Source organism: Chinchilla lanigera, unplaced genomic scaffold, assembly GCF_000276665.1.
Source record: "Chinchilla lanigera isolate Chin_1 unplaced genomic scaffold, ChiLan1.0 scaffold00064, whole genome shotgun sequence".
NCBI lineage: Eukaryota > Metazoa > Chordata > Mammalia > Rodentia > Chinchillidae > Chinchilla > Chinchilla lanigera.
In genome coordinates this window covers 8,346,320-8,373,503 of record NW_004955465.1, presented here as the reverse complement: position 1 = coordinate 8,373,503, position 27,184 = coordinate 8,346,320, and the positions used below count along the sequence as shown (strand labels likewise).

The 27,184-nt window shown below is 43.6% G+C and overlaps 1 protein-coding gene across 1 annotated transcript in view; it reads right to left on the bottom strand.

Annotated features, from left to right (window-relative positions):
- Lyrm4 (LYR motif containing 4) overlaps window positions 1–27,184 on the bottom strand; it is a gene marked incomplete in the record, with an annotated part of 124,240 nt that overhangs the window by 96,748 nt on the left and 308 nt on the right. The window contains 1 exon segment of the mRNA XM_005398879.2: window positions 26,943–27,184. Within this exon segment, the coding sequence (XP_005398936.1) occupies window positions 26,943–27,028 (86 nt within the window).

Below are 27,184 nucleotides of genomic sequence, written 5' to 3'. Positions count from 1 at the left end.
TGTAGACAGCTCTCATTGCACATTTCAATTGCCTACGGTGTTCCCTTGACTTGAGCTAGGGTACACGCAAGGTGTGGCTGGAATACAGGATGCCCAGTCACTCTCCCACCGCATGGAGAACCAGCCCCCCACCATCCCTGGGAGGCCTGCAGCCCCTCAGTTCCGTCTGTGAGGTCTGCTAGTTCTCTTGTCACAAATGGAGCGTCTTCCTTTCAGTGCATTTCTTAAGTCCCTTTAGCTCTTAAAGACCTAACCCACTTAGAAACAACTGTGACAAAAGATTAATATGCTTAGCACATAAATAGACCATATAAATCAAATAGAAAGACATTAAGACCACAATAAATAAAAGGCATGAAACAGTAATTCATAAGACAGCACAAAGAATGACTAAATTTAGACAGACAGACATAGATATATGGATGTTTGGCTTCAGCCACAATCAAAGAAATACAAATAAACTTAAACAAGGTAATATTCTCAACCCATTAACAGTATTCTGAGAAGGCAAAGGGGTAGGTATAATCTCCAAGTGGGCACATGAACAGGTGTGTCCTGTGGGGAAATCAGAATAATGATGGGTAACAATGTTCTTAACAGTTTTTTTTTGAGGGGGGTTGAGACAGGGATTAGTTATGTAGTTCAGCCTGGCTTTGAACTCACTATGTACCCCAGATTGGCGTCAACTCATGGTGATCTTCCTGCCTCAGCCTCCTGAGTACTGGGATTATAGGTGTGCGTCATCATGCCCTGCCAATGTTCATAATCTTACCTACTAACTTCACTCTTCGTGAATGATCCTGCAGAGATAATGTGAAATATGTTCAGAGATACACGCAGGCTATTGCTCATTACACAGAAATACTTGTAAGATTAAAACTAGAAACAAATGTTCAATACTGGACATTAGGATATCTCATAGTTTTATGATTAATGTTTAAAAAAATTTAGAGGTTACTGGTTCAAAAGTCCACACAAAATGTGAAAAAATGTGTGCTCCCCTTCTTCTGCCCATTAGACCAGCAGCTCCCACTCTTTTGGGCACCAGAGTGACTTTGTGGAAGACAACTTTCTCACGGTGGCAGGTAGCTTCTGGATGACTGCAAGGAGCATGTGGCCAAGATCTCTCGCATGCACAGCTGTTCGCAGTACCATGTGCACGCCTATGAGGCTCTCATGCCCACTCTGACAGGTGCCGGTGCTGGGCAGTAACCGCTGTAAACATGGGTGAAGCCTCGCTCCCTCTCCAGGTGCTCACCTCCTGCTGGATGCCTGGCTCCTTACAGACATGGACCAATACATCCCGGATTCAGACAACCAGTTCTCCAATGCAAGCGCAGTTCATGGTTTCTTACGCAGACTCCCAGAGATATTAGGTTCATATGAAAACCTCTGGGGCCGGGTGTGATGGAGCACGCCTGTAATCCTAGCACTCTGGGAAGCTGAGGCAGAAGGATAGCAAGTTCAAGCCCAGTTTGGGCAATTGGCGACTTAGCAAGATGCTGTCTCAAAGGGGCAATGGTAGGAATTTTTCCCACTAGAGCCACAAATGTCTCAGATTCCCATTTCTTGGGACACAGGATATCCTCCAACTCAAGATTCAAGTCCTAATCTTAATGTTCAATTAAAAAAGCCACATGAATTACAATAAATTAGGCCTGGGGGTATAGCTCAGCGGTTGACATGGGGCCAGGGAAGGCAGCTAAGTGAGAAGGCTTGATCTGTGGAAGAAGAGACTGAGAAAGGGCGCCCGTTAGATAGATACATACAACAGGTGAGAATATGATGAGGAATTAAGACTGAATCAGGGCTCCGGGAAAGGGCAGAACGGATTAACATGCATTCGTTAGACGCAGCTTGTTTTGAGGCAGCAACCGGGCAACAGGTGAACATGTCCAGAATCGGCAGAACTATGGTTTTGGAGCTCAGATGAGACGATTCAAGCTGGCAACAATCTGAAAATCACCAACAGGGTCCCAGAGGTAGTGGCATTGGTGGCAGGAATTCGTTCCATGAAAGGAGCAGGTGGGGAGAGAGCTGGCGGTGGACAGAGCCCTGGAGAAATCCTGGAGTGTTTAAAAGCAGGCAGAGGCAGCCCGAAGAAAGGGAAAAGAGGTCAGAGTAGAGGAGGACAACCAGACTTAATCACTGGGGCATCACAGGGGGATACAGCAGTCAGGATGCCGGGACGGACTTCTAAAGAAAGATGGCAGCATGTGACTCACTGATCACCACGTAGTAAATGTGGTAGGGAAGGAAACCCGAAGTCTTGGAAATAATATTATTAATTAGACCTAGGTGGAAATTCATAACCCAGTAAGAAAATTTCTTTACAATGAAGAAGCCATACTTAAAATCTTGGGAATCTAGTCAAAGCCAGTTAGCTGAAAATTAATGATTTAAATAGTTTAATAATGAAACGCTAAATTAAACAGAGTATTTCCTTACCATCCAGAAATATACAGTATAGTCCTCATGAAAAATCAGACGTGAAGTATTTAGAATATTTGTTAAATTAACAATGAGAAAGGATTAGTGGGATTAGCTACGGCAGTGAAGTTTTTCTCAACATGACAGCATCTCACTTATAAACCAGACACAAAATCACAAGGAAAAGAGTGAAGTTTGGAAGTTTGAAAGGGGAGGGTGGTGAAAATAATCATTTCAGCAACAGCCTGAACAGACCTCAGAACTTGCCAAGAGTGACAGAGGGCCAGATGAACGGGTAACACTCCTTACAGTGTAGCCAATCTGCCAGATGGTGATTTTTTTCCATGTTCGGCTGCCAGGAGTAGTTATGGAAAAGGCAGGTGTGCGTGTAGATCCACAGCTGCAGTTTTGACAGATGGGTATAACTGAATTGTGAATAAGGTGAGAACTCTGCAGGGCTCAAAGGGGCAATGGTAGGAATTTTTCCCACTAGAGTCACAAATTTCTCAGATTCCCTGTTCCTGGGACACAGGATATCCTCCAACTCAAGATTCAAGTCCTAATCTAAATGTCCAATAAAAAAAAGCCACGTGAATGACAACAAATTCGGCCTGGGGGTGTAACTCAGTGGTAGATATGTTGTCTTAGCATGCACAAAACCCTGGATTTGATCTTCAGTATCAAAACAGAAACCATGAAACAAATAATGCATCTGCTAAAACAAGAAATACAAAATTATGTAGGAATAAAAAAGTATATTCAGAACAGCATGACAGAAAATTAACTTCATGCAATTGTAGGTTTTAGGTCTGATTCTATATGAGGATTATTTAAAGTAACGTTCTCTTCAAAAATAAAACAGTGAGGAAAAAGCTCAGCATCCTGCAGCAGAGGCTCCTGGATGTTCCTAGGGGAATAATTTAGGGACTTTCCTGTATAGGTGCCCTTTTGTGGTGCTTACAGCATTTAAGATCTTTAACCTACAATTCATCAGAATTAAAGTGATTACCACTTAAATCTACCTTCATAGCCACTGACACTCTGCTGCCAACAAGATTTTTCAAAATGTAAACCAACCAATCAAAGCAAAGGCCACCCATAAAACATCTCAGCGAGGGATACAGATCAAGTAGTGGTGAGGCGGGCACTCCCCACCTGGTTTTAGATGTGGCTACTGAGACAGTGCAGGGCCCATGTTCCCTCCTGCTGTTAATCCTGACATGTCAACTTGATTACCTTTAAATACTCAGGGGATTAAAGCACATTTCTGGGTATGTCTGGGGAGTGTCATGAGTTGTGACTTGGGGTACCTACTACGGGCTCCAGGCCCATCCTCTCTGGTGCTACTCTCGTGCTTTGCTTCCCAAACTAAACAATTAAGCAGTTTTGTTCTACCATACTCTTGTGCCATATTCCTGCCTTGGAGCCTGCAGACCATGGACTGAATCCCCTGAGACTGTGAATCAAATTAAACCTCTCCATCTTTAGGCTGTGTATGTTGGGCATTATGTTCCAGCAATAGGCGCTGATTAATATACTCAAGTTTTTCCAGACTGAAAGATGAATACATATCTCATTTGTAGAGTCCCACTAAAGTAGGACAGGAAAAATAAAGACAAGATAGATCATAATTTTAACATTGTGCTTAGAAAAAAAATCTTAGCAGCTTTAGGACACAAGGTTACCCAAGGTTACGATTTTTTTTTTCTCTTGTAGACTACTCACTCCTAAATTCCTGTCTTAAAATTACAATGTACAACGAATTGGGCCTGTTCCTGTTCATGTAAAATGGGCCTTTTTTTCATTTGGTACCAGGAAATGAACTCAGGATCTCACACTTGCCAGGCAGGCGCTGTGCCGCTGGGCTAAATCCCTGGGTTGTAGAATGGACCTTTCACCTGTAAACGGGTTTTTGTCTTTCAGGGTTAAATTGAGCCTATGCTTTTCTCCCTTTACTGTAGATTCACAAATTTCACGGGTCTCCATACACAGATGTCCCCAGCCACAATACATAATGTGTCGGTCTGTCTTTGTCTCTGGTCTACAATTTATTTTTTTCTCTGAGTGTGAACTTTTAAAATTCTGCTTAATAAAATAGTCTGTGTTTTTGCCTCTCACTGAAGCACTTCTCCATGACAAGTAAAGAACCTGCACTGTTGGGGGGAGGGTGAGTTGAGGTCCCCATCCATCTCTTTAGTCCTTGTTTGGGGACACAACAAATTACCTTTGTGAAGGGAAGAACAAAGACAATATTCTAGTACTGTCTCTCCTCACATCTATATACCCTATGGAACTGGCCATATTTCCTTTTAAAGTGCTGTGACATAGAGGATCCATACGCAGGGATGAGATTCTTACCTCTACCCCCGACCCCAGAAGAGAGCTTGACCTAGCACCAGAAAGGCAAGCTCAAGCTTTCATTATACAATAGGGTTAAACAGAATAGTTTTCTCAATTTCATTTTAAAATTCAGAGTGTGAACTAGCCAGTGTAAGCCATGCTCTTTCAATTATTTAAAATTTATGAAAAGTACCTATTTATAGGGGAATATTCAATGAGGTCTGGATTTTCCACTTTATGAACAGGGAACTTCTTTCTGGTCAACAAACTCTACACCTCTTCATTAAAGTTTTCTATCAGTACTTCAAAAAAAGAGCCAATAAATGTCTTTTTAAAGAATCTTTTCTGATTGCAATTAGCTATCAGTGACAATACATAGCAAAAAGGAAGGGACACAGTTGTGACGTAGAACTCACCATGGGGACAGAAGATAAATCAACTCCTGGGGACTTACCCTGTTACTCATCAACAGCATGTCTACAGTTCTCTGCTGAGGCAGTCAGGTACTTAAAAGGTTTTTCTTCCTTAAAAAACTGTGACTCTTCACTTGGGCCTACAGATGCTCAGTAACTAAGAAGTAACACAAAGCTTGACCTTCATTTTGCAAACCTCTGGATCAAATCCCTCTCGGTGCTACATGTAGATATGCTGGTCATTTAGAGATAATGTGTCTAAAAATTGGCAGAACCAACTTGATTACTTAATGTAGCCTAGCTCATCTTCCTTCAAGACAGAAGACATCAGGACAAGGTGTTCACAGGGACGTTCAACTATATCCACAATCTCCAATTCTCTAAACTTAAGGTCACTGAAGATTCCAGCACAGCCTCACATGACTGAGGCTGTCCCTAAGCCGTGAAGATTCTTCTCATGGGAACTCTCTCTCAAGTCATACGGATTCCACCTGAGCTATGAAGCCTGGACTAAGATGGTAATCAACTGAACTCTGGTGCATCTCAGTTAATCCTTAAAAAAAACTGGACCCCGCCTTTCACAGTTGGGCCAGTCTGATCCTCTTTAGAATGAGCCCCCTCCAGCTATCCTCACGCTTTTGGTTGTAAATTCACAGGGTCCCTCTAGTTTTCATTCCTGTTTTCATCAACAGAAGGAACCACGCTAGCTGGCTGTAAGGTCAACATATTATCAAGGATAATTGGGAAATAAAAACAGAACAATTCTCTTCTTTGCCAGATGTGTGAAATAGGATATTTACTGGGTTATTCAGAAAGAGAGGAAAGGCCTTTTGAAATAGATTTTGACCACACTCTAGCCTCCATAAATTCCAGGTGTGCTTCCCCTGAGTGGCCTGGCTTTGGAAGGGCAGCAGTAGACAACCTAGAGCTTTGTCCCCTCTGCCCTGCCATACTGTTGGCTGGGGGCATAGCCCAGTGGCAGATCAAGGCTCTGGGCGCAATACCCAGCACCAATCTTCCTACTTGAAATCAAGAGGCTCTGAATTCTATAGGTAGATCTATGCAAATACACATATTAATTAGATCCTTGGATTTACTGACAAAGTCTGGTAGGCTTTTCTCCTTTCAGAGAGCTTTAATTTTACCTCTCACAGAGATGAGGGATCTCTAAAGTACTGTCCAGTCTAAAATCCCATGAATTAAAAAAAATATAATTGGCCTCTCCATCTCTTGGGATGATACCAGCACTGTAGGATGTAGAATTCAACATGGTGCATTATAACATAGGACTGGTTATTTCAAACTGGGTGCTGTATTACTTGGAAATTGCTCATTTGCTTGGCTACTTATAATACAAACAACTTGTAATTGTGTTCCTCTTGCAGGCATGTCAGACTAGTTCATGCATTACATATTTCCATAACATCCCTGTGAATCACCTAGTAATTATTTATGTGTTAGGATTTAACTATTTTATTTTATTTATTATATTATATTATATTTTATTTTATTTTTTGGTACAGGGAATTGAACTCATGACCTCATATTTGCCAGGCAAGCACTGTGCGCTATATCCCCGATTCCCTTAACTTAATTTAAAGAACTTGAAAACTTGGAAAAAACTGAGCAAACATTTGCATTTAACAAATTCTTTTACTGTTTATCATATCACTTTTTTCCATAGTAATAATAACTAAAGAACAGTGAAGGAATCAGGCATTTATCTGCCAACACACGCACACGCACACACACACACACACACAAACACACACATAAAGCAGACTAAACAAAAAAAGTGCCACCTCCAACTGATGATCTGTATGGACCAAACACTCCTCACTCTGCCACAAGATCAGCAGGATTCTCTACCTGTGGGGGTGCGGCATCTTCCTTCAGCAGGCAGCGAGCCTGAAGGCACCTGGCTTCCGGCAGTCCCTGCAACCTTTTTTAAGTCTGTAGTCACTACACATGACTCCAAGCCCAAACTAGCTGGGCAGCCCTGTTCCTGGAAATTCTCTTGGAATACAGATGATTCTCAAGGTGATGCCAATTTCTGAGCACTTACGAGCGGGCCTTATTTACAAGAGATGGACATGAGACTGTCGTCACCTGGGTGGGAACCAGTGTACTCCACACAAGAGTAAGTGAGGCAAGGGAGGAATTCACTGCATTGCAAATAAAGCCCTTCACGTTTCTTGCTGGTTTTCTTTTAGAATTGTGTATTCTTCCTCCAAGGGCGTAGGTCCACAGACCCAGCCACTGACACATTCGGATGCTGACTTAACTGTGTAGATACCAAGTTATATATGGTAAAATATGAAGGAGTTTACTCCTTACTTCCCCCTTATATTTTAACATTAAAAACCTCAGGGATCAGAAATCTGAAATACACTTTCATTTTGAGTTGCATGAAACTTTTATTACTTGGCCTCAATCCAAGGCTGGCTTTTCAATATATATAAATGCTCAGAGCAAGAAGGTATTTGGCCTCAATATTGTTTGCAGTTCCATGAAACAATAAGCCCAGTCCAGAATCAACAAACAGCAGGTTTGCAGTGGGTGTTCGGCAATCATTTTAATGTAGGGCAGAGTAACTTTGCTAGACTCAATCTGAGTAACTAGCAAAAATTTAAAATTGTCCGCCTTGCACTAGAAGTGCAGTAAGTGCAGTAAGTTATCAGAATACTGAAGCAGGTAAAAATCAGATTTGGCATACTGGCCGGCATCTCCCAGAGCGTTTTGGAAAAATACTGGTCTTGAAGGAAGAGGAAGAAACACGATCCTACCCATGTGGAAAGTCACAGAGAACAGTTATGTATCTGTGCAGGGGAGAGGCTGGGGCGCAGAAGACAAAGTTGGGAACCTGGATTCCTTCACAGAAGCTTACCTGCTGTCACACTCGTTTTGGGAAATGCTGGACACCATTTCTGCACAGGTGCACCTTCAAGGGTCAGAGGCTGGAGACTGACTCCACAGGCCCGAAGGCCTGTAGCTCGGTTACCAACCTCATATCTTCTCTCTACAAAAGCAGCTAAGGGGTCCAACAGGCAGGCTCAGCATCACGTGTATCTTCATCTATTTCCCTTGTGTCTCCTTGTTAAGCCTCTGGCCTGAGATGTGCATCAGATGATCTTAGCTATATGTGCCAGTGCCATTAGGAATAGCAGAGATCTTCGAACTCCTATTCCCTATCTTTTGTCCCCAAAGGCCCTATTAAGATCCCAACGCTGGACTGTTTAGAAATAAGTGCAGTCCTAGCTTTGAGAAGATACTGATTCCACGATGTGAAGCCTGGTGTTGCCCAATCAGCCTTTATCCCAGTGCTGCCTTGAATCCTGCCTGTTCACCCTTCACTGGAACCAACCATCTCACTTTGCTTAAGAATTTCTAAAAGAGCTGGGCGTGGTGGCAAACACCTGTCATCTCAGCACTCAGGAGGTTGAGGCAGGAGGATCACCATCAGTTCAACACCAGCCTGGGCTACACAATGAGTCCAAGGCCAACCTGAACTACATAGTTCCAAGCCATATTTCTTAAAGCAGTCAATACCAAATATTCTCCACCATACTATCAAAAGAACAAGATAAAAACTCCCAGTCATTTAAATGTATCACTGCCTTAGATCTGAAATACTCTTTTTGGGGTAATTATCACCATTACTTAAAAATATTTAGTCTTTACAATGGAAATCCCTGAGATACAGAGAAAACAACGAACTTTCACAAAAGGGACCCCTGACATGCTCATTACTGAGGCCGCACATGCTGAAGATTTGATGCAACTTGGACAAGGCATTGCTAATCCCCTGTACTGGGATGTAGTATCAACTGTTCTGTTTTGTAACAGGAATATACAGACACACACACTCCCAAAAACTCAGGACCTGTTCATGAGTGCTAGATTTCTAGACCAACAGAAACAAAATTTCAGTGATACATGTCTAGAAGAATGATATACATCAATACACTAAATGGATAACCATCACATTTATTTTATCTAACAAGCAATTTTGGATAATACATTGTTTTATCTTTTCTTCACTATTCATCTAATAGCTATAATTGTAAATTGTTAATATTAGTTCTGGGAATAATTTACATGTACCTCTAATTATGAGCTCATTATTTTTAAACATTTACTATGGTAGGTATAAGAATTCATTGCACAATTTTATTCTTGCAGCAACGTAAGTGTGAAGATGTAAGCTACTTTCAAAATCTTTGAACAGAAAAATAATTTGATTGTATTAGTCTCAAATTCAAGCTCTGTGATTTTAGATGTGTGTTCCAGCTTGATTTAATTATAAAGTGGTTTCATCAGACAATAATGCTTGACTACAACTGGAAAAAATACAAAACTTTCTCACTAGTTTTGGCATTACTTACACACACACAGCTTTGACTCAGAAAAAAAAGTGTTACCACCATGAGAAATGCTAAACTCCATTTTCTGACACTTTTTGAGAAGCAACTGCATGTCAGCAGAACTGTGACCACTGGACAAGAGCAAAATAGTCAAGTATCTTTCTTCCTGAGCACAAAGGGAAAACTATTTTTCTTAAGTATTTACTGGTTTTAACAGACAACAGTTCTGAGCCCAAAGTTGTATTTTAAAAATTATTGTAAGATAAAATTTTCTAAAATGAAAATATAATTTTTGGGTATATTTTATGGCTCACTTTAAAGTCTCCATTGAGACTTTTTTTTTAACAACAGGTGACTGTGATACTAATTCCTTTAAAAAAATCTTTGAAGTATAGAACTGGAGGAATGTAAAGCTCTTTACATCTGTCCGTGGTAAATTCCTCAAGGTAAGGTAAAAAAGACTGGCTTTTGACTCAGGCTTCTGACTGAGGGAATATAACTTTGCATTGACTCTTGTCTTCCACATATCAAAACTTCCTCCCTCCGTGTGCTCTAATGGATATGTGGGGTGTCCCAGGGACCTGAATCTTGGTTCCTTTTGAACTGGCCTTATGCTGTTACAGGATTCAAAAGAAGCTGCCCTGTGAAACTGCTATAGTCTTGTGCCAAATAATATTTTACTCAACAAGGTACAAAATACATGTACGTATGTATATATGTATATATGACTGTCCTCCCATTAGACTACGTCACCTTGTGGTGTTGTAGCATCTTAGTTTGTGAAGGTATGGGATGTTCACAAAACAGTCCATGAAACTGTCTAATGACCTGTTTTATAGAAAATATCTCTAAACAATGCTTGAAAATGTTTATGCTGAGGATGTTGATCTTCACAGAAAGAGCCAAGAGAGAAATTTCTTGGGTTTCAGTACCAGAAAGAGTGGCAATTCTTCTAACCCGCTCGCTGCTTCCACGCCACAGCTGCTCACTTTCACATAAGTAATCTCGGTCCACTCTCTGCACAGGCATCCGAAAGGCACTGGGCTCGCCTGGGCTCTGATCTTGGCAAGTATCCTGCCTGCTAAGTAACCAGTTTGCTTGCAAAACACATCCCAAGCATTATTTTGGTTTTCTTGTTCTTATTTTTCTGATTTTCTTGCTCATAGCACCCACAAACAATCATGACTGGTTATGATTGAAAGAAAGGCAAATTAAATTAAAAAATGAAATTAAATACTGCTCGATTTCAATACATAAGATAGGGTTTCAGATTTCTTCTCCCTCCCCTTCCTTTCTAAGTTGCCAGCCTCCATCTTTCTTGTGTTGCTGACTGAAACCAGGGCTTTACCAATGCTAAACAAGTACTCTACCACTGACCTACACTCCCAGCCCCAAATTACCCATGTATAAAAATTTGGAACAATACTAAAAAAGGTTAGCACTAAGTAAGGTTACCAGAGCACTCCAATTTTTACCATAATACTGCAAAACGAGAAGGTGGGGAAGAGGAAGCGGAAAGCATTACGATGTGTTCTGTCCATGTACCTACTCCCTGTGATGAATGCAGTCATTACGTACTGCAAACCTGCACTAAGAAAAATTTAAAAGAGCGCAAAATCATGGTGTTAGGAGAAGCCAACGTCATTTAATGTAAGTTTTTCAGGGAATTCTATATTCATGGTAAAAAACGAAATTTTTCTGTTTAGAGGATCTATGTTTAAAAAGACATCACTGATTATCCAAAATCATACACACAAAATACCTAAGTTAAGTCAACTAACAAATTCATAAGCAGTTAAAGAAGAGAAAGTTCAAGGGCCTTGCAAATAATCCATATTTTATTCAGTCAAGTTGCCTTGCTCCTTTTTTCTTATATAAACAAGTAACTTAAGTAATTTAATTCAGTGAGAGCAGTGAAGTGAATACTGATGTTTGAAGAACAATAAAATGTTAATTTTATGATGTTATTTATTTTGCTATAGCTTCTACATGATAGGAAAGAAATTCAAATTTTGACCCAGGGTCAGTCCTTGATATTTTCAGCAGCAGAAAACTAATCTATGAGAATACCTGAATTTCACAAGGAAATTGAACATATTTCATATAGATAAATGTAATAATGTCCTGGATGCCGTTATTCGTAGTCCTTGGTTATTGACTGGGCTTGCCTTCAGCATTTATTCATCTGAACTCTACCCAGCTAAATATTCTTGACAAATTTGAGCTTCCAAAGGAAGTCCTATGCTTCTGTTAAGCACACGAGTTCAGGAAGTGGCACAATCAGCCTGGGATGGACAAAGCCACTATGGGTACAGCGGGAAGGAGGCCTGGCACAGCGGAGGACTGGGGGCAGGAGCCAGCGGCAGGTGGTCATAAACACAGATGACAACAGATGAGCCAACAAAGGCCATCAATGTGGGGACACGAAGACAGTGCCCAGGGGGGACATATGCAGGAGAACCCAAGGGCCATAATGTCTGACCAGCCATGGGTGAACTACAGGCAGGACGTGAGGAGGTTGCTGGTTGAAACCAGGGAGCATCTGCAGGATTGGCGGCAATGCAGGACTCACGTCCTGGGAGGGCAGGAAAGGGTTAGCAACAGGCATGGAATTGGAGTCCAGAGCTAGTCCATTATGACGTGTTGGTAGCACACCCAGAAAATGTCAGGATGCCCTTGGGAAGAAGGAACTGTGGGCCAGATGACAAGGATAAACAGAAGGGACTCATCAGGATACACAGGATTGACGTCACAATTAGTGAAACAATCTGGGGCGGTAAGAGGCTTTCTTGATGGAGCACAAGGGGCCTTATTATCAAAGAGGAGGCTGGGGAGGAGGGTCAGCAAACCAGGGAGACTAGCCCATGGGAGATCTCTGTGCACGAGGCATGGAAGGAGGTACCCAAAGTTGCAGACAGACCTAACACACCAATGAGCAAAGGTAACAGGAGAGGTGGGCATGGTGGAGCACAGCTGTAACCCTAGCACCCTAGGAGGCAGAGGCAGGAGGACTGCAAATTTGAGCCTATCCTGGGCAATAACAACTTAGGGAGGCCTGGTCTCACAAGAAAAAAAGGGCTGGGGATACAGTGAATGTGAAGGCCCTGGGCTTGATCCCTAGTACCCCACTTGCCTTACCCCTGCGACAGGAGGAATGGGGCAGACCAGGGCGCGGAGTGCAGTGATATGGGGAGGAAGTGTGTGTGCACTGCAGTCCATCCCCGCTGAAGGTAGTGAGGGTACTGCTGACAGCCCCACAACACAGCCCACACCGGCCTTGTATCTGGAGGGTCACAGGCTCTTTCCATGCAAGAAGAGAGCCCAGTCTTCTGTTCAGTTCTGTCCCTTAAACCCTCTGCAACCCTCTTAGCATCTCGAGGAACATGACCCAGGCATGGGGCATGGGGCATGGGGCATGGGGGATGGGGCATAAGTAGTGCTGGCAGACAGAAGCTCTGGAGGGGGGCTGATCACTCTGCAGGGCCTGTGGTCCAGCACTGCTTCTTTCCACGGAGGTAACAGGGTGACAGACTCTTAAAGCATCCCAGGCCTTGGCAAGGTAACTTTCTATACTCAATCGGCTCCGCCCTCCTTGCATGACACTGCCAAACGCCTTCTCAGGAAGCATGAGCCTTTCACTCTGTAGTTTGCTAGGTTTTTCTTTAGGGAGGAGGGCTTTATTTTGGCTCATGCCATTTGCTAGTTTCTTGAACATACACACTTTTTCACTCTCTGTTTCTCATGTAAAATTCTGCCTCCATCCCCTTCCTCTCCTTTGTTTTGGTCTCCCATTTCTACTGCTTTGCAGAGACACTATTTTTCATTAACACTGCTCCTCCCCCTCTGCTGACATTTTGGAACATGGCAAGTACTCAAGTTAATTTATTTCAAATTTATAAAAATGCACCCTTTGTGATAACATTGCCTTAGGGTATACATACACAAGGCAAAACACTTACTTAGGAACTTTAAAACAGCATAGCAGCTGGGAGCAGTATCTATTAAGACTATCAACTAAATTATCTGTTTTACCCTTTGTCTTAAAAAGGTGACTGCAGGAAGGACTGTGCCATTCTAGGGGAGGAGAAGGGTTCCAAAGAGATGTCTCTGGGCCCAGGACTCAGGGCTTCGGTCCCCCATAGGCAGGACTGTGAAACCGCCACAGGGGAACTATAGTGAATGTAGGTTTTAGTTTTGTGAGCAAGGCCAGAAAGAATTCTTGGTAAAAAAGAAAAAAAATTCACGGCTAATAACTAAGAGTCCAAATTTGGGCCTGCACTCCGAAGCCAAGCAGCTACAAGTAGAGCTGGCCCTCCACAGCTGGAAGTTCCTCATCCACAGATTCAACTGTTGATGGAAAATACCTGAAACATAAAATTGTGTCTGTACCAAACATGTGCAGGCTGTTTCCCTTGTCATCCTCTAAACAACACAACAGAACAACTAATATAGCACTTACACCATGGTAAGTATTGTAAGTATCGTCGAGGTGTCCTAAAGTACATGGGAGGAGGCGTGCAGGTTCTATCAAGTACTACGCCATTTTCTAGAAGGGACTGGAGCTTCTGGGGAGTTTGGTGTCCAAGGCAGGTCCTGGAACCAATCACCCAGGGACGACTGTACAAAAAAGTCACTGAGACGCTAGCAGTTCAACAACAGGGACTGTCACAAATATCTGTCATGCATCTATTTGGCAGGATACACCGGTCTACCTCCTATACAGGGCAGTGCTTCAAAGATGCAAAGAAAGGCAGAGGGAGAGCTGTGTGCCCACACTGATGGGAACGCGGGGCACAGCAATGCCACCCGAGGACTCAATGCAAAGCTGGCTCCACGCCAGCCATGTGACTTTGGGTTTGCTACTTCCATTCTAGGAGCCCCAGCTTCCTCACTGGAAAAATGGGGAGAATGAAAGATCATCTAGTTTTTATGATGATCAAGTGAGATAATGCAAGGAGGGCCTGCATGTGAAATGCAAGCATGAGAAATGCGTAAGTTAAAAAAAAGAGAGCCACTATCATTACTGCACTTGTAAATTGGACTGACACCTATTTTGTGACGATGTAGCGTTCAGGTGCTCAGGGTTGACTCAGTTGGCTGCCCCCTTTCCTCTCCCTGCAGCAAACATGGGGTCTGCAAGAGTACAGAAGCGAAATCCCTGATGTGGAAGGCTGAGACGCTGGCAGCTGCTGAGTCACTAACACTTGAGCAGTTTGAGTGAAACCACTTCTTCCTGTGCTTTTGATCTCTGGAATCAAGCTGTACTATAGCCTCAGTAGAGCACACAATTCCATACAACAAAGGCATTTTTGAGACTTTGCTCTCCAGGGATTTAACAATCTAGAGTACTGGAAACCTCTGTTAGAACATAATCTTATTAGAATACAAGCTGCATGAAAATAGGAAACGGGTAAATTTATCACCTGCTGTATTTCAGTGGAAGATCAGTAAATATGTGTTAAATGAAAGAATATGACTCACAGGTATATGTTGTATGTCGATGTCTTGGTACGTAAGAAAAAGTTGCCATCCACAATTAGAAGAAAATAAGCACTGGAGAGTGCTGGAAGCCACTGTGTTGGTGACAGATAAGTGACATGCCATCCAAATACTGGTGCAAGGTGCTGGTCTGACTCTGGAATGTTGTGGATTCTAGCTTCTAGCAAAGTTGTATGATAAAATTATTTCCACTTAAATAAGCATTACCCAAACATTCCCAAGCATTTCCCACACTTACTGTTACTAATTTAATGTGTAAATGCTTTATAGAGTACAAAGCTTCACACACAAATTCTCTCATAAGCATTCCTACTATATGCAAAGCCAGTGAAGAGTTAAAACAAAACAAAAAACAAAATAATATGACAAGATTTTTGCTCTGACAGACATGAAAATATGGCAGGGGCCAGTGACTCCCTCAAGAGCAAATTCTGACCTGACCCAGGCGTCCACTTTTATCCTGTGCTTCCCTTCACTGATACACTCGGTCCCTGAGTCGGTCACGTCTCCAGGGACACTGACTGGGGTGCACAGCATGACACTTTCAAATCCCGTCATACATGGTTCCCGCTGCCTGGCACATGTTAAAGACTAAGGATAGAAAATAAGTCAGAGGCTCCTTTTTAAGATTCCAATATTGTGGACACATTTTTCTCTAGGCTGGCAAATGAAAATATAAAGAAACTGCAAAATGAAAACAGGCTAAGCTGAGAGGCAATGACTCTTTCCTCCATTCTTAACGCAGGAAAAATGGAGACCATGGCAAAAATAAACACTGGATTCTCTCTGGTTCCCTAGGACTGGGAGGAAGCAGGGAACTATTCCCCGTGGTGGTAATTACATGCCTGAAGCTGTGCAAGAGACTGTGGATTAAAGTTAATTACTATGGAAATAATATTATTGCCAGATGACTATATGTGGTAGTAGCGGAGGTTACAAAACAAGTCATTTTCGCATTTCCATTGTTTTTAATTAATTACAACAAAGAGGCTTATTTTTCCATACATTATCTCACATACTGGCTCTTCTGACTTTTGAGAGTTGATAGTGAAGCAGATGGCAGCATCTTAGTACAGCATGCCCACAGCCACGGCAGTAGCAGGCAGTTTCAAGGACAGGACCTTTCTATACCAGATTTTGCTCGACATCTGTGATCTCTCAATATTTGGGGTGATTTTTTGTGGGTGTTTTTATGTTTTAAAAGGAAAATAAATTTTCTAGGTTTTAAACTTTTTTTTTTGTACCAGCAATCAAACTTACAACTTTGCGCTTGTCAGGCAGGCGCTGTGCCACTGAGCTATATCCCTGGCCCTGGAAAATAAATTTTACTTTATTTTCTTGGTGCTGAGGATGACTCTAGGGTTTCACGCATGCTAAGCATCTATTTCTTTAAAAAAATGTTGCTGGTATGCCATCTCTGCAATAAAGCTTCTCCCCTGCATCCCTGCCCTCTTTTAGGGGACAGACTAAATCTGAAGCCTTGGGAGGTGGGGGTGGAACTGGGAAAGGTGAAGAGATTCCCCCTCCCCCATGTGGGTACCCTGTGAAAAAAGAGCCCCAAACCTGAGACCCGAGACTGTCACTCTGGGGTGAGAAGTGGTTATGCCCTAGCTTGGGACAAAGGGGTGCTGTCGCTATGTCCACTCAGCAGGAGGCACCCAGGGGCCACAGCAGGCATGGCAATGCACACAGGCAGCTCAGAAGCGGCTGTCTGCGCACATGGACCTTCAGAACATGAGGGATCCTCGGTGCACTCAGCACAGCCCCTGAGCTGTCTTGAGAATTTCATGATGAGGTCGCAGCAGGACGGGGCCAGGCCCAGCCAGAAGCATCACTCTCCTGGGTTCTGATGCCATTGCCTGTGCCAGGCTAGCGTCCTCCCCCAGGTGAGGGAGGCTGGCTTGGAAAACTCCCCTTTTATTACTGAGCTAATTATGCTTTAGCTCTTGACTCGCCCACACAGATATTATACAAATCCCAACGACAAAGAAACCATGCTGATGCCACTTGCAGGAAGATCTTCCTTAAAAATAACACAGGGATTTCTGGGAAAGGAAAACAATGGATGTAAATTTGACTTGAGAAAACCCAAGTCCTATTTTAAAGTTGTGGGAGAGCTTTCTGTACTCAGACGCCTGACGAGGAAGGCAGAAAATCACAATGATGTGATTAGGCTCTAGCCATGGCCACCCTGGTAGTTCATCCAAATCTGCTCACTCCCATTTGATAGTCAGCTGTTACCTATGCACAATGTTCACCCACCCAGGGCTCTCTATGCTTCTAATGTGCTATTGCTACAGAAACAAAGTCAACTCCCGCAAGGTCCCTATGGTCTCAAAGAATAGTTTTGAAAAGAAAGGTAGCAAGTGTGACAGGGAATGTTACTGTAGGATTTTTGAACAAGGTGCATGCAAGATGGAATGCCATAAATGTGATGCCACCTACTTGTGGCCCGTCCCCCGCCCCATCTGACTTTGACGCTGGAAGACAGTGGTGGACAGAAGCATACAGTCCGTGACTAGCTGGAGCTGGCCCTCGTGTGGGGGAAGAGTTTCCAGACAGTTACCACATAAATGTCAAACTACAACTGGTGTCATTAGGGAGAAGTGCACAGGGCTGGGAACACCTTTGCTGGGGTCCCCGCAGGAAGAGGGATGGCCCGGGTGCGAGGCTGCGGAGGCGCCAGGGTGATGAGCACAGCCCCCAGCCGGAGGGTGGATGGGGACAAAAGTCAGAGGGGCAGATGTCATGTAGGTAAGGATTTGAGATTCTAACACACAGAAAACAACTACTGTTTTTGCCTTTTTCTTCTTTCTTCTTTTAAACAATCTAAAATAGCAAAGCAGGTGGCGGCCGGGAGTTTACAGGAAGCTTACTAGAGTGGACTTTGGGCTAAATTTTGAAGGACAAGCAGAAATTTACTGTAAGACATGAGTGTGTGTACCAGACACAAGAGATCAAGTTGTGGTCATACAAAGTCATTAAAAAAGAAACAAAGCCACAAGGCACCATCAGGAAAATGCAAGGGGTTTGGTTCTGTAGGAGTGATAGGCAGAGAGAGAGCAGGAGGGTGTAATGTGAAGGTGTAAGTTTATCCCAAAAGCCACACGGAGACACTGGTGCAGTTGAAGCAAGGGGTTACAGGGGCTGGATGCGAGAGAGACAGAAAGTAGCTTCTGGAGCCCAAGTCTCGGGTTTAGGTTCAAATGTCTGCTCTGCTCTTTAAGGCCTTTAAATTGGAGAAATGACTACATTTCCAATTGCAGAAATCACCCAACTCACACTTGGCCTGGGTGGTAGGATGTGGATGTGGCCCCCTAGGGGAGAAGTTGGTGGGATGGGCCTGAGAGGGGTGCAGGAGAAGGGACAGACCCCTCCAGCTTAGTCGTGGAGGCCTGGACGGGTGTGGGAGCATCTGCACCCCTGGGGGACTCACAGGCTGCAGGTCCACTGGCGCATGTGGCACTTGGGATCAGGACTTGGGCTGGAAACAGCGACCTCTGTGTCCACAGCGGAGTGGCAACTGAAACCACGCAGTGATGTAAAGTTTCAGTGTAAGAAGGAAGAGGAAAAAGAGCGAAGGACCAAGAATAGAAACTGGGGAAAACGGTTACAGCTTCTGGGGTGTTAGAGGCACAGCAAAGAAAGGCTTCAGACACAGAAAGGTCAAGGACCTAAGACAGGTGCTTGAGCAGCTGCCGCACGTGGAATTCTGGGCCACAGGGCTTTCCTTCATTGAGAGTTGTAAGGCTGGCGCTGTGCATTCAGCTGCCCATGAAAGCTGCACTTCCTGTTTCAGGATTTCTACAAGTCCAGGGGGCCAGCACAATGCTCTTGCACAAAACGGACTCCTTGTCCCAAGACAGCATGGCCCACTTCACCTGATGTCACACTTGGCATGACTTTCTTCCCTCCAATTCTACCTCATCAAGTTCAAGTTCTCTGGACCACTAACAAACACCTACTACGGAAAATGGCTCAATAGGTTTAACTGAACCCGTTAAAGGACTGTTAACTGTGACAGCTTTGAAAGATTTGGGAGTTGGACTATCACTGTTAAGAGACTGTAGTAACTGACTGGCTGGTATGATCATCACCAGACATCCTCTGGTGTCTTTGGAGGTGGACCATCCCTGATTCCAAGGGCTAAGGGCATCTGCAATGTATAGAAGTGATTGTGGAGCACCAAGTAGAGTATCACATCTGCTAAAACGTTTTACAATGCTAGTATTCTCAGTTCACAGATGACAGGCACTGAGAATAAACGATTTACACCATGGTCACAGAACAAAAGCAGCTGACCTAAACTCTGAACCAAAGCTTTCGGATTGAAAGCCAGGAGTCTTTCCAAACCAAGACTGCTTTACTTGGAATGGAGGCGTAGCCCAGAGACAGAGCTCTTGCCTTACATGTGTGAGGTGCCCTGGGTTTGCTCCCCAGCACTGGAAAAAAATAAAAAAACAGATTACCTCACTTATGATAACTGTTCAAAATACTAAAAACAATCAGTAAGGTACATTAGTTCCGGAGTCACAATTTCTGACATATTAAACTGCATTCCATTGCCAGAACCAAACACTGGAAGTTGGTAATTTATAAGGGAAAAAAGAGGCTGATGAGCTCACAGATTTGGAGGCTGAAAACCCCAAGACTGAGTGACCCCTGTGGCTGTATCACAACATGGCAGAGAGAACAGAAGGAGACCCAGCCATGTGTAGGAAGGGTCCAGTGTGTGAGGTGGCTTTGCACTTAGAACTCTGTGAGACCAGCACTTAAGCCTTCCTAGGACACCCCCTCAGAACCTGTTACCTTGGGTGTCACCTCTTAAAGGTTTTGCTCCCTCAACCCTGCCACACTGGGACCAAGCTTCCAGCATTAAACCTTTGAGGGACACATCCCAATCTATATGGAAACCACAGCACAGGGAAAGAGCGGGGAAAGGAAAAGTGGCAAAAATTCCAGAATCAAGTCACTGTAGCTTTCATTTTTCTTTTGTCATAAAAGACCATTTCTGAGAGCTATTTTTTCTTCACCTCAAAATATGTGTTAGAAGAATGATTACACTGTCAGAGTGCTAGTAATGAGTGCCTACAAAGCCACACAGATGATGAAGACATCACCACTATATGTCACAATCTTGGCAATTTTTAATTTCCTTCCTAAAATGAGAGAGATGGGATCGGCTGAGAGAAGCGTATTCCAGGCTTTCCTATTACTGACCCAGGAAAAGCCAGGAGGACTCACCTTAACTAGCTAAACCTTGCTCTGTCTAGAAACTTACAGCTTGATTCATACAACTTACCTTGCTTTGTTAACTTGGCTTCTAAAGGTTAGAACTGTCTTGAAGTAGCTAGGTACTCCTTAAATGAGGAAACAAATGCTAACACAAATGGAAAACATCTATTGCCTGGGGGCTGGGAATATAGCTCAGCGGCACAGCGCCTACCTGGCAAGTGCAAGGTCCTGAGTTCAGTTCCTGGTATCAAAAAAAAAAAAAAAAAAATCTATTGTCTGAGGAAGTAGAATTCAGTGTCAGGAAAGGGGTCACAAAGAAGACGAAGAAGTATGTCACAAAATACCTTTCATCCTCAGGAAAGTCTGCATGTGCTTACTGGTACAAATCATTAAGAGGCAGTCAATTTTTTACTATGCTCATTGTAGCCATTTTCAAATAGAATGGTCTATAATTACTTAGCATAAAAAACAGCATTACCCTACTGCAACACAGAATAATTTAAAGATACTTTATGTTAAGAACATCCTATTTACTTATAATTCAGTTTTTTGGCCTAACTTTGCTTTGCTTTCTTATATCCTCTGCCTTAATTTCTGTTTTGATTCCCTCATTTATTTTTCAATTATAAAAACGATTATATTTTATTATGTATGTTTAGAAGTTTTAAAGCTGTTTTAAGGGCAAAGGTAAAGGCTAGAGAGAAAAAGCATAGTTTGGAAATTCTTGTGAGCTAAAGTAAAAAACATCAGCAATGACACATACCTAGTAATCTTTAAATACTTCCTTCTGTCATGTAGAGTAAAAATGAATGTTATTTTTCATCCCCATATTTAGGCTGTTGAATGTAATTTTTGCAGCTTGAATATCTTATGTGTTCTCGTCTCTGAGTTGACTGTGATTTCTACATATTTTTCAGAATTGTAATTATTCAACGTGGCAGAATGTAGCAAACACAGGTAAAACATTTTTTAGAAATTCTAAATGTGTACACAGAGAGAGACAGAGAGACAGAGAGACAGACACATTTCGGGATGGGTACTACTGGAGATTGAACACCAGGGCTCTTGTGTGCTAGCTAAGTAATCTACCACTGAGCTACATGCCTGGCCCCTGTATGCCTTTTAAACTTTGAAACAAATCTCAATAATCTGCCCACTCTATCCTTGAATTTGCTACCCCTAGGCACCAGCCTCCTGGGATTAGAGACATGGGCCCCAAACCCAGCTAGAACTCCCAGCGTATTTAATAATAATGAATAATCAATCTTTCAAGAGTTTAAGAAACTCTTTTTAGGCTCAGATGAATTGCCTCTAGTTGCCTGTAGGGCACTGTAAAAGGGGTCAGGTACAATGGCTCCTTCTAATAAAACACCATGGGCTCCATATGAGCCCACAGAATAAATTAAAAAAAAAAATGTTAAGACTTAACTTGGAAAGAATTCAGAAAAGTAAATGAAGTGGTCCTTTTCTTTTTTATCCCCCTACTTTTTTTGACTGTGTTCTTAGATATCCTGCAGTACAAGTTAAAGCAGCTTTCAAGACATATGATTTTGTCAACATTTCATAGTGGGCAAAACTCTTTATTTGGATGCTTAAAATAGAATTCTACTTTTTTTTTTAACACTTCATAATATACATATGCATTAAAAGCATTATTATTTTTTCTTTTTTTACACTATTTGGGAGAGAAACCAGGGCTTTTGCACTAAGCTGCATCACCAACCCTTTCAGTTTTTGTTTTAGTATTTTCAGACAGGTTCTAGCTAAGTTTCCCAGGCTAAGGGGAACTCAAGAGAGATCTTCCTGCCTCAGCCTAACAAAAGCCTGCAAAATGTGCCACACACTGCTCACCAAGTGATGGCTGTCCCAGGTGGTGTGTCTGCGTCGCTCTAAATTGAGTCAAGGGATAAAAAGCAAAAAACTGGAGGATGGGATTTCCCATACATCAACAACTACCGATGTTAGCAGGCTTTAGTCTGAGAACAGATCAGAGATTTCAGGGAGAAGGATGGAGTTACATTTATTGAAATGAAGGGTGTGAGTAAAGATTTAAGTTTATAAATGAGAGGATATATACGGAATTAGAACCAAAGTGAAAGGTAGGCCTAGAGGATTGAAATAATCACAATGTTATTCAGTAATAGTCTTACAATAGGTGACAGCCAAAATTTCATTAAGAAGAGTATCTCCTGAAATCCCCTACATCCCGCAAATCTCCTGGGTTTGGGCACTACTCCAATTTGTCTGTTTTCTCTGTGAAGTTTCTTGTGCTGTCCTTATGCCCAACCACACTACGGTCTTAGAATAGCAGGACCATCTTGTGTTTGTTTTCTGTCTACTCGCAGGCCCTGGTAGTTATATATACACATACACACGTGTACACATACATAACATGCATACACACACGCACTGTGGGCTTTCAGGAAATATGGAGAACAGACTGATTTGCCCATTTGTTTCAAGGAGGTAGAACATGTGGCTGTAAGGCCCTTCCTGCAGCCGCCCTGAGAAAGAGAAGAGCGTGGCATTAAGGCTGGTCACACGAGGGGTGGTGCTGTCCACATTAGTGTTCTGGATGAGCAAGGGTACCTCGGCAGTTAATTATTGCCTCCATTTCACAGATGAGAAACTGCAGGGCAGAGTGTGGAGAGGACCTGTGTGGGGTCACCAGGCACCAGGGTGCTCAGTACTCCAGCAATGCAGTTCCTCAGAGCCTCGATGCCCTTCTGCTGGGTGTTCCGGTGCTGCGCACACTCAGGACAGCCTAAGCGTGAGCAAGAGCCTTTGATCTACGAGACCAGCTATTTCTGTATTTTCGATGCCAGTTACTGACACAACATCCATATTTACCTCTGGTCTCTGCACCTTGGCTTAATCTGAGTGGTCTTCTAGACTCTGCTTCGGTTTTCCTCTTCCCTATATTGCACCTCCTAAGCGTTGTAACAATTCTGCCCTCTAATGCTCAGCAAATATGTCTGTCTTGCCCTGCTTTCCATCACTACTGTCCTTGTTAGGGGTCTAATTTCCCCTCTGCGCTGCAGTACTTAATGGCTATTTGATGTCCTCCGCTCCTTCAGAATTCTTTAAAGTGCACTCATTCAGAATACACATCTGACCATCTCTCTTCACAGCCTAAAGCTCCTCAGCGGCTGCCTGTTACCCTAGAATAAAGCTTCAGTGCCTCAGCGTGGCCCACAGGCCCGAGTGCATGGCCGTTTCCACTCTCAGCCTCCTCTGTCACCCCCAGAACCAGGCAGCTCTCAAGCAGCAGCCTGTTTGCTGTTGCCTGAGCACTTGAGGCTGCTTCACACCCCGTGTCAATGGTGTTTCTGGGAGGACTTTGTGATTGTGCACCTGGGCAAACTTCGCTCACACCACTTACACAACCTGCAGAAACTGTGTCTTCCTGCACCCCACATGGGTCTAGATGCCTCGCTGAGCCCAATGCCATCATCCTTCTGTCTGCAGGGCCTGGCACAGCCATTGGCAAAGGAGGCTACAGAGGTCTGCCAGAAGCACTGAGTTTTGAGACCCCATAAGAGTTGAGCCTGTCTGGGTGGTGAACAGGGATGAGGGCTATGGAGTGAAGAGAATGACAGAAGCTTTCTTCAGAGGTCAGAATGGAGCTGAATGTGGTGGAGGAGGAGATCTGGAGGGGGTGAGGAAGGGCAAGCGGGTAGAACAGTACTACCAAGGACCTGCAAGCCTAAGAGGACATGGCCCATGAACCCTGCAATGCCTGGTCTTCCCTTTCTGGAATGTCCATAACAACAGACACATAATAAAATTATTTTTCTTCAAATTTTTGTTCCTTGAATTTTTCTAGGTAATGTATGAATTTCATGCAAAAATTCAAAGAACTGCAATCTTTGGTATAAATGGTAAGAAACTGTTAATGGCTGGGTGTGGTGGAACATGCCTGCTATTCTGGCTACTCAGGAGGCTGAGGCAGGAGGAGTGGAAGGTTGAGGCCAGCCTGGGAAACTAAGTAAGGCTCTACCTCAAAACAAAAACAAAAACAAAAAATGCACAAGAACTGAGGATACAGCTCAGTGTAAGGCCCTGAATTTAATCCCCAGGAATAAAAACGTCACTGTTCCCCCTCAAACAAAAGAACCACAGCTGTACATGATGACAGGGCATGTGTGAGGTTTGCTGAGAGTACAAAAGCAGAACAGGCAGGGCTTGTGGAGGAGAACTGCAAAATATTTCATTACTGCAATTACTTTAGGCATCACCATTTTCAGTTCTAAAATTTGCTACTGTCTGCTTTTCACTGCTTATCCAGCAGGAGCTCTGAGCTCTGATAGCTTCATTCTTCTCTGTGTGCTTTGGTTTCCTTACTTGGTTGTAAACATAGTGCCTGCCTCAGAGGGTTGTTGTCAAAAGCAAATGTGAATAAATGCAATGAACAGAAAATAGTAGCCGTCCACACAAGTGGGCAGTGGATGTGGCTACCATGGATATGCCATGAGGGACAAGTAACTGCTGAGATCGGACAGCAGGGAAGAGCCTATACTTGAAATCCAAAGGACATGGCCTTCATACAAGCTAAAAAGTTTCATAACAGGCAGATTATTTGGATAACAAGTTTGGCTTGAAGGCATATACTCAATCAATTACCTGACCAATTACTTACTTTTTTGTGATACTGGGGACTGACTCCAAGGCACTCTACCACTGAGGTACATCCCAAGACTTTAGTTTTTGTTTTGAGACAGGGTCTTGTTAAGTTGACCAGGTGGGCCTTGAACCTGTAATCCTCCTTCCTCAGTCTCCCTCAGTGTGAGGATTATAGGGGTGTGCCACTATGCCTGGCCTGACCTTATTTTTTAAACCTAAGTTACGTTTTAGTTGCTTATACTCACTAACTATAGCCTTGAATGATTTTCTGTAGTTTACTCCTGTTGATTTATTCACCTGAAAAAATTCTGCCTTGCTGGCTTATAAATCACTGCCCAAAGAAACAGTGGAAGAATCCTAAGAGATTGTCTAAGTATAATGGTCCCATTTGACAAATCAGAAAGCCTGCAGAGGTCAAGTGACTAATCCAAGGTGACACATTCTGAGGGCTGTGACCAGTCCTTCCCGCACTGCTCTCACCCGTACCCTCTCCTTGTCACTGTGCCTTCAGTGTGTGAACTGCGTGCTGATCCCTGGTCTATTTACTCTGACTAAACTAAAAGTGACAAAATATTCTCCGGATTGGTAAACACAACTGGCTTCGTCTTCTTCTTTACTTGCATATTTTGTGGGCTTCCTCAACAATATGCACTTGTTATGAGGAGTCAGTAATTGCTAAAATGTTACCAGTATGCCTAGTTTATACCTTTTACCTTCCAAAGCCAGTCAATAAGTACAATCATGGCTTCCCATGAAATGTTTCTTTTAATCATTTGATTATATAATCTCACTGGTACGGCCTAGCTGCTATTGCAAAATTTATAGGGTAGATACATTTTCTAGAAAGTTTTGATAGTCACTGCTAGATAGGTTTCATGTTTCCCTACTGGGGTAGCACAGGACTTGTCAGCTCACCCTCCTAGAGGACAGGGGCTACCTAATCAGGTGTTTCCAGGGGTAGGCTCCTGCTTCCCATACCCACGCATGGCCTAAACAGTCACCTAGAGTGAGGTTTCCTGTTAAGAGATGAGCTGGTCCAACCAACCACATTCTTGTTATTGGGAATACGGCTCCAACTCAGGGGGGATTCAGGTAGTAAAGATACCAAATCTGAAAAACGCAAGAATAAAATCCGTAAGGTAGACGTAGGAAGGATGGGTCAGAAGTTACAAGGAAGCAGAAAATATGTGAACGCAGAGACTCTGTATAGAGACAAAGCACACACCAAGCAAGAATCAGGGTCTCTTAAACAGGATGGGGCAGCCGGGAAAAAGTGGGCTGTAGTTAGGAAGCAAGTTTATTGCATGAAGAGTTACAACGATATATGTTTCAAAACCTCACGTAGTTCTTCACTAATATGTATACTTTTTGTATTTATTGTCAGTTAAAAAGAAAACGCATTTAGACTTTTTCTCCTGCTAAGGTTTTACAGGCAGGGTCCCTGGCTTGTGCGTCAGGACAGATGAAGGATTCAGCGCAAGGAAATTTGTGAAACTACTTTTTCCTTCACCAGTACTTGTGTATCCACCCGCGGACCCCATCCCCAAGGTAAAATGATTTGATTCTTGCAACCAAAACGACTAATTAAAATACCTGGGAAATGAAAGCGCGCGCTAGAGCAAGCTTTCAGCTTTGTGATCATGTGCTACCAGCTGGCCACTACCGCTCAAAACTCTTGCAATTAAGGGGAGCTGCACATGAAACACCCTGGTGGTCCCATCTTAAACCTTTGCAGCTTCCATTCCCCAGCACCTCGCGGAAACCTGACAGTGATCAATGCTCCGAAAGCATGAAGCAAGTACCCACGTGGGTGCAACGCGTCCCAAGAGTGGAACTGCTTCCTCGGTAATCGGAAGGGCAGGCCCCCGGCTCCTGCCCCCTTAGGTGTCGGAGGTCCACACTGGCGGGCACAACTCGCTTTGGTGGCGGAGCCCGGGTCACTGTCCCTAGCCCGCGGCGCCCGCCGGCGCTCCCCGCCTCGGGGACATCCCGGGCGGCCCATGCCCGTGCCCCCCGGCCCCGCCGCCCGCCCGGTCACCTGTAGTTGTAGGAGCTGAAACGCTTGCTCTCTCTCAGCATCGCCCGGTACAGATCTAACACTTGTGCGCGGCTGGAGGCTGCCATTTTGGAAAACAGAAAAACCAGAAAAACAACCCCAAAGGCTCCTCTTCGCGGAGGTCCCGAGTTTGACTCAACCCAAATTTCAGCCTCTGCAAAAACCAAGAACGGGAGAGCACGCGGCGGCCCGGCCGGGCTCGGGCAGCCCTCGGCGGGTGCGCG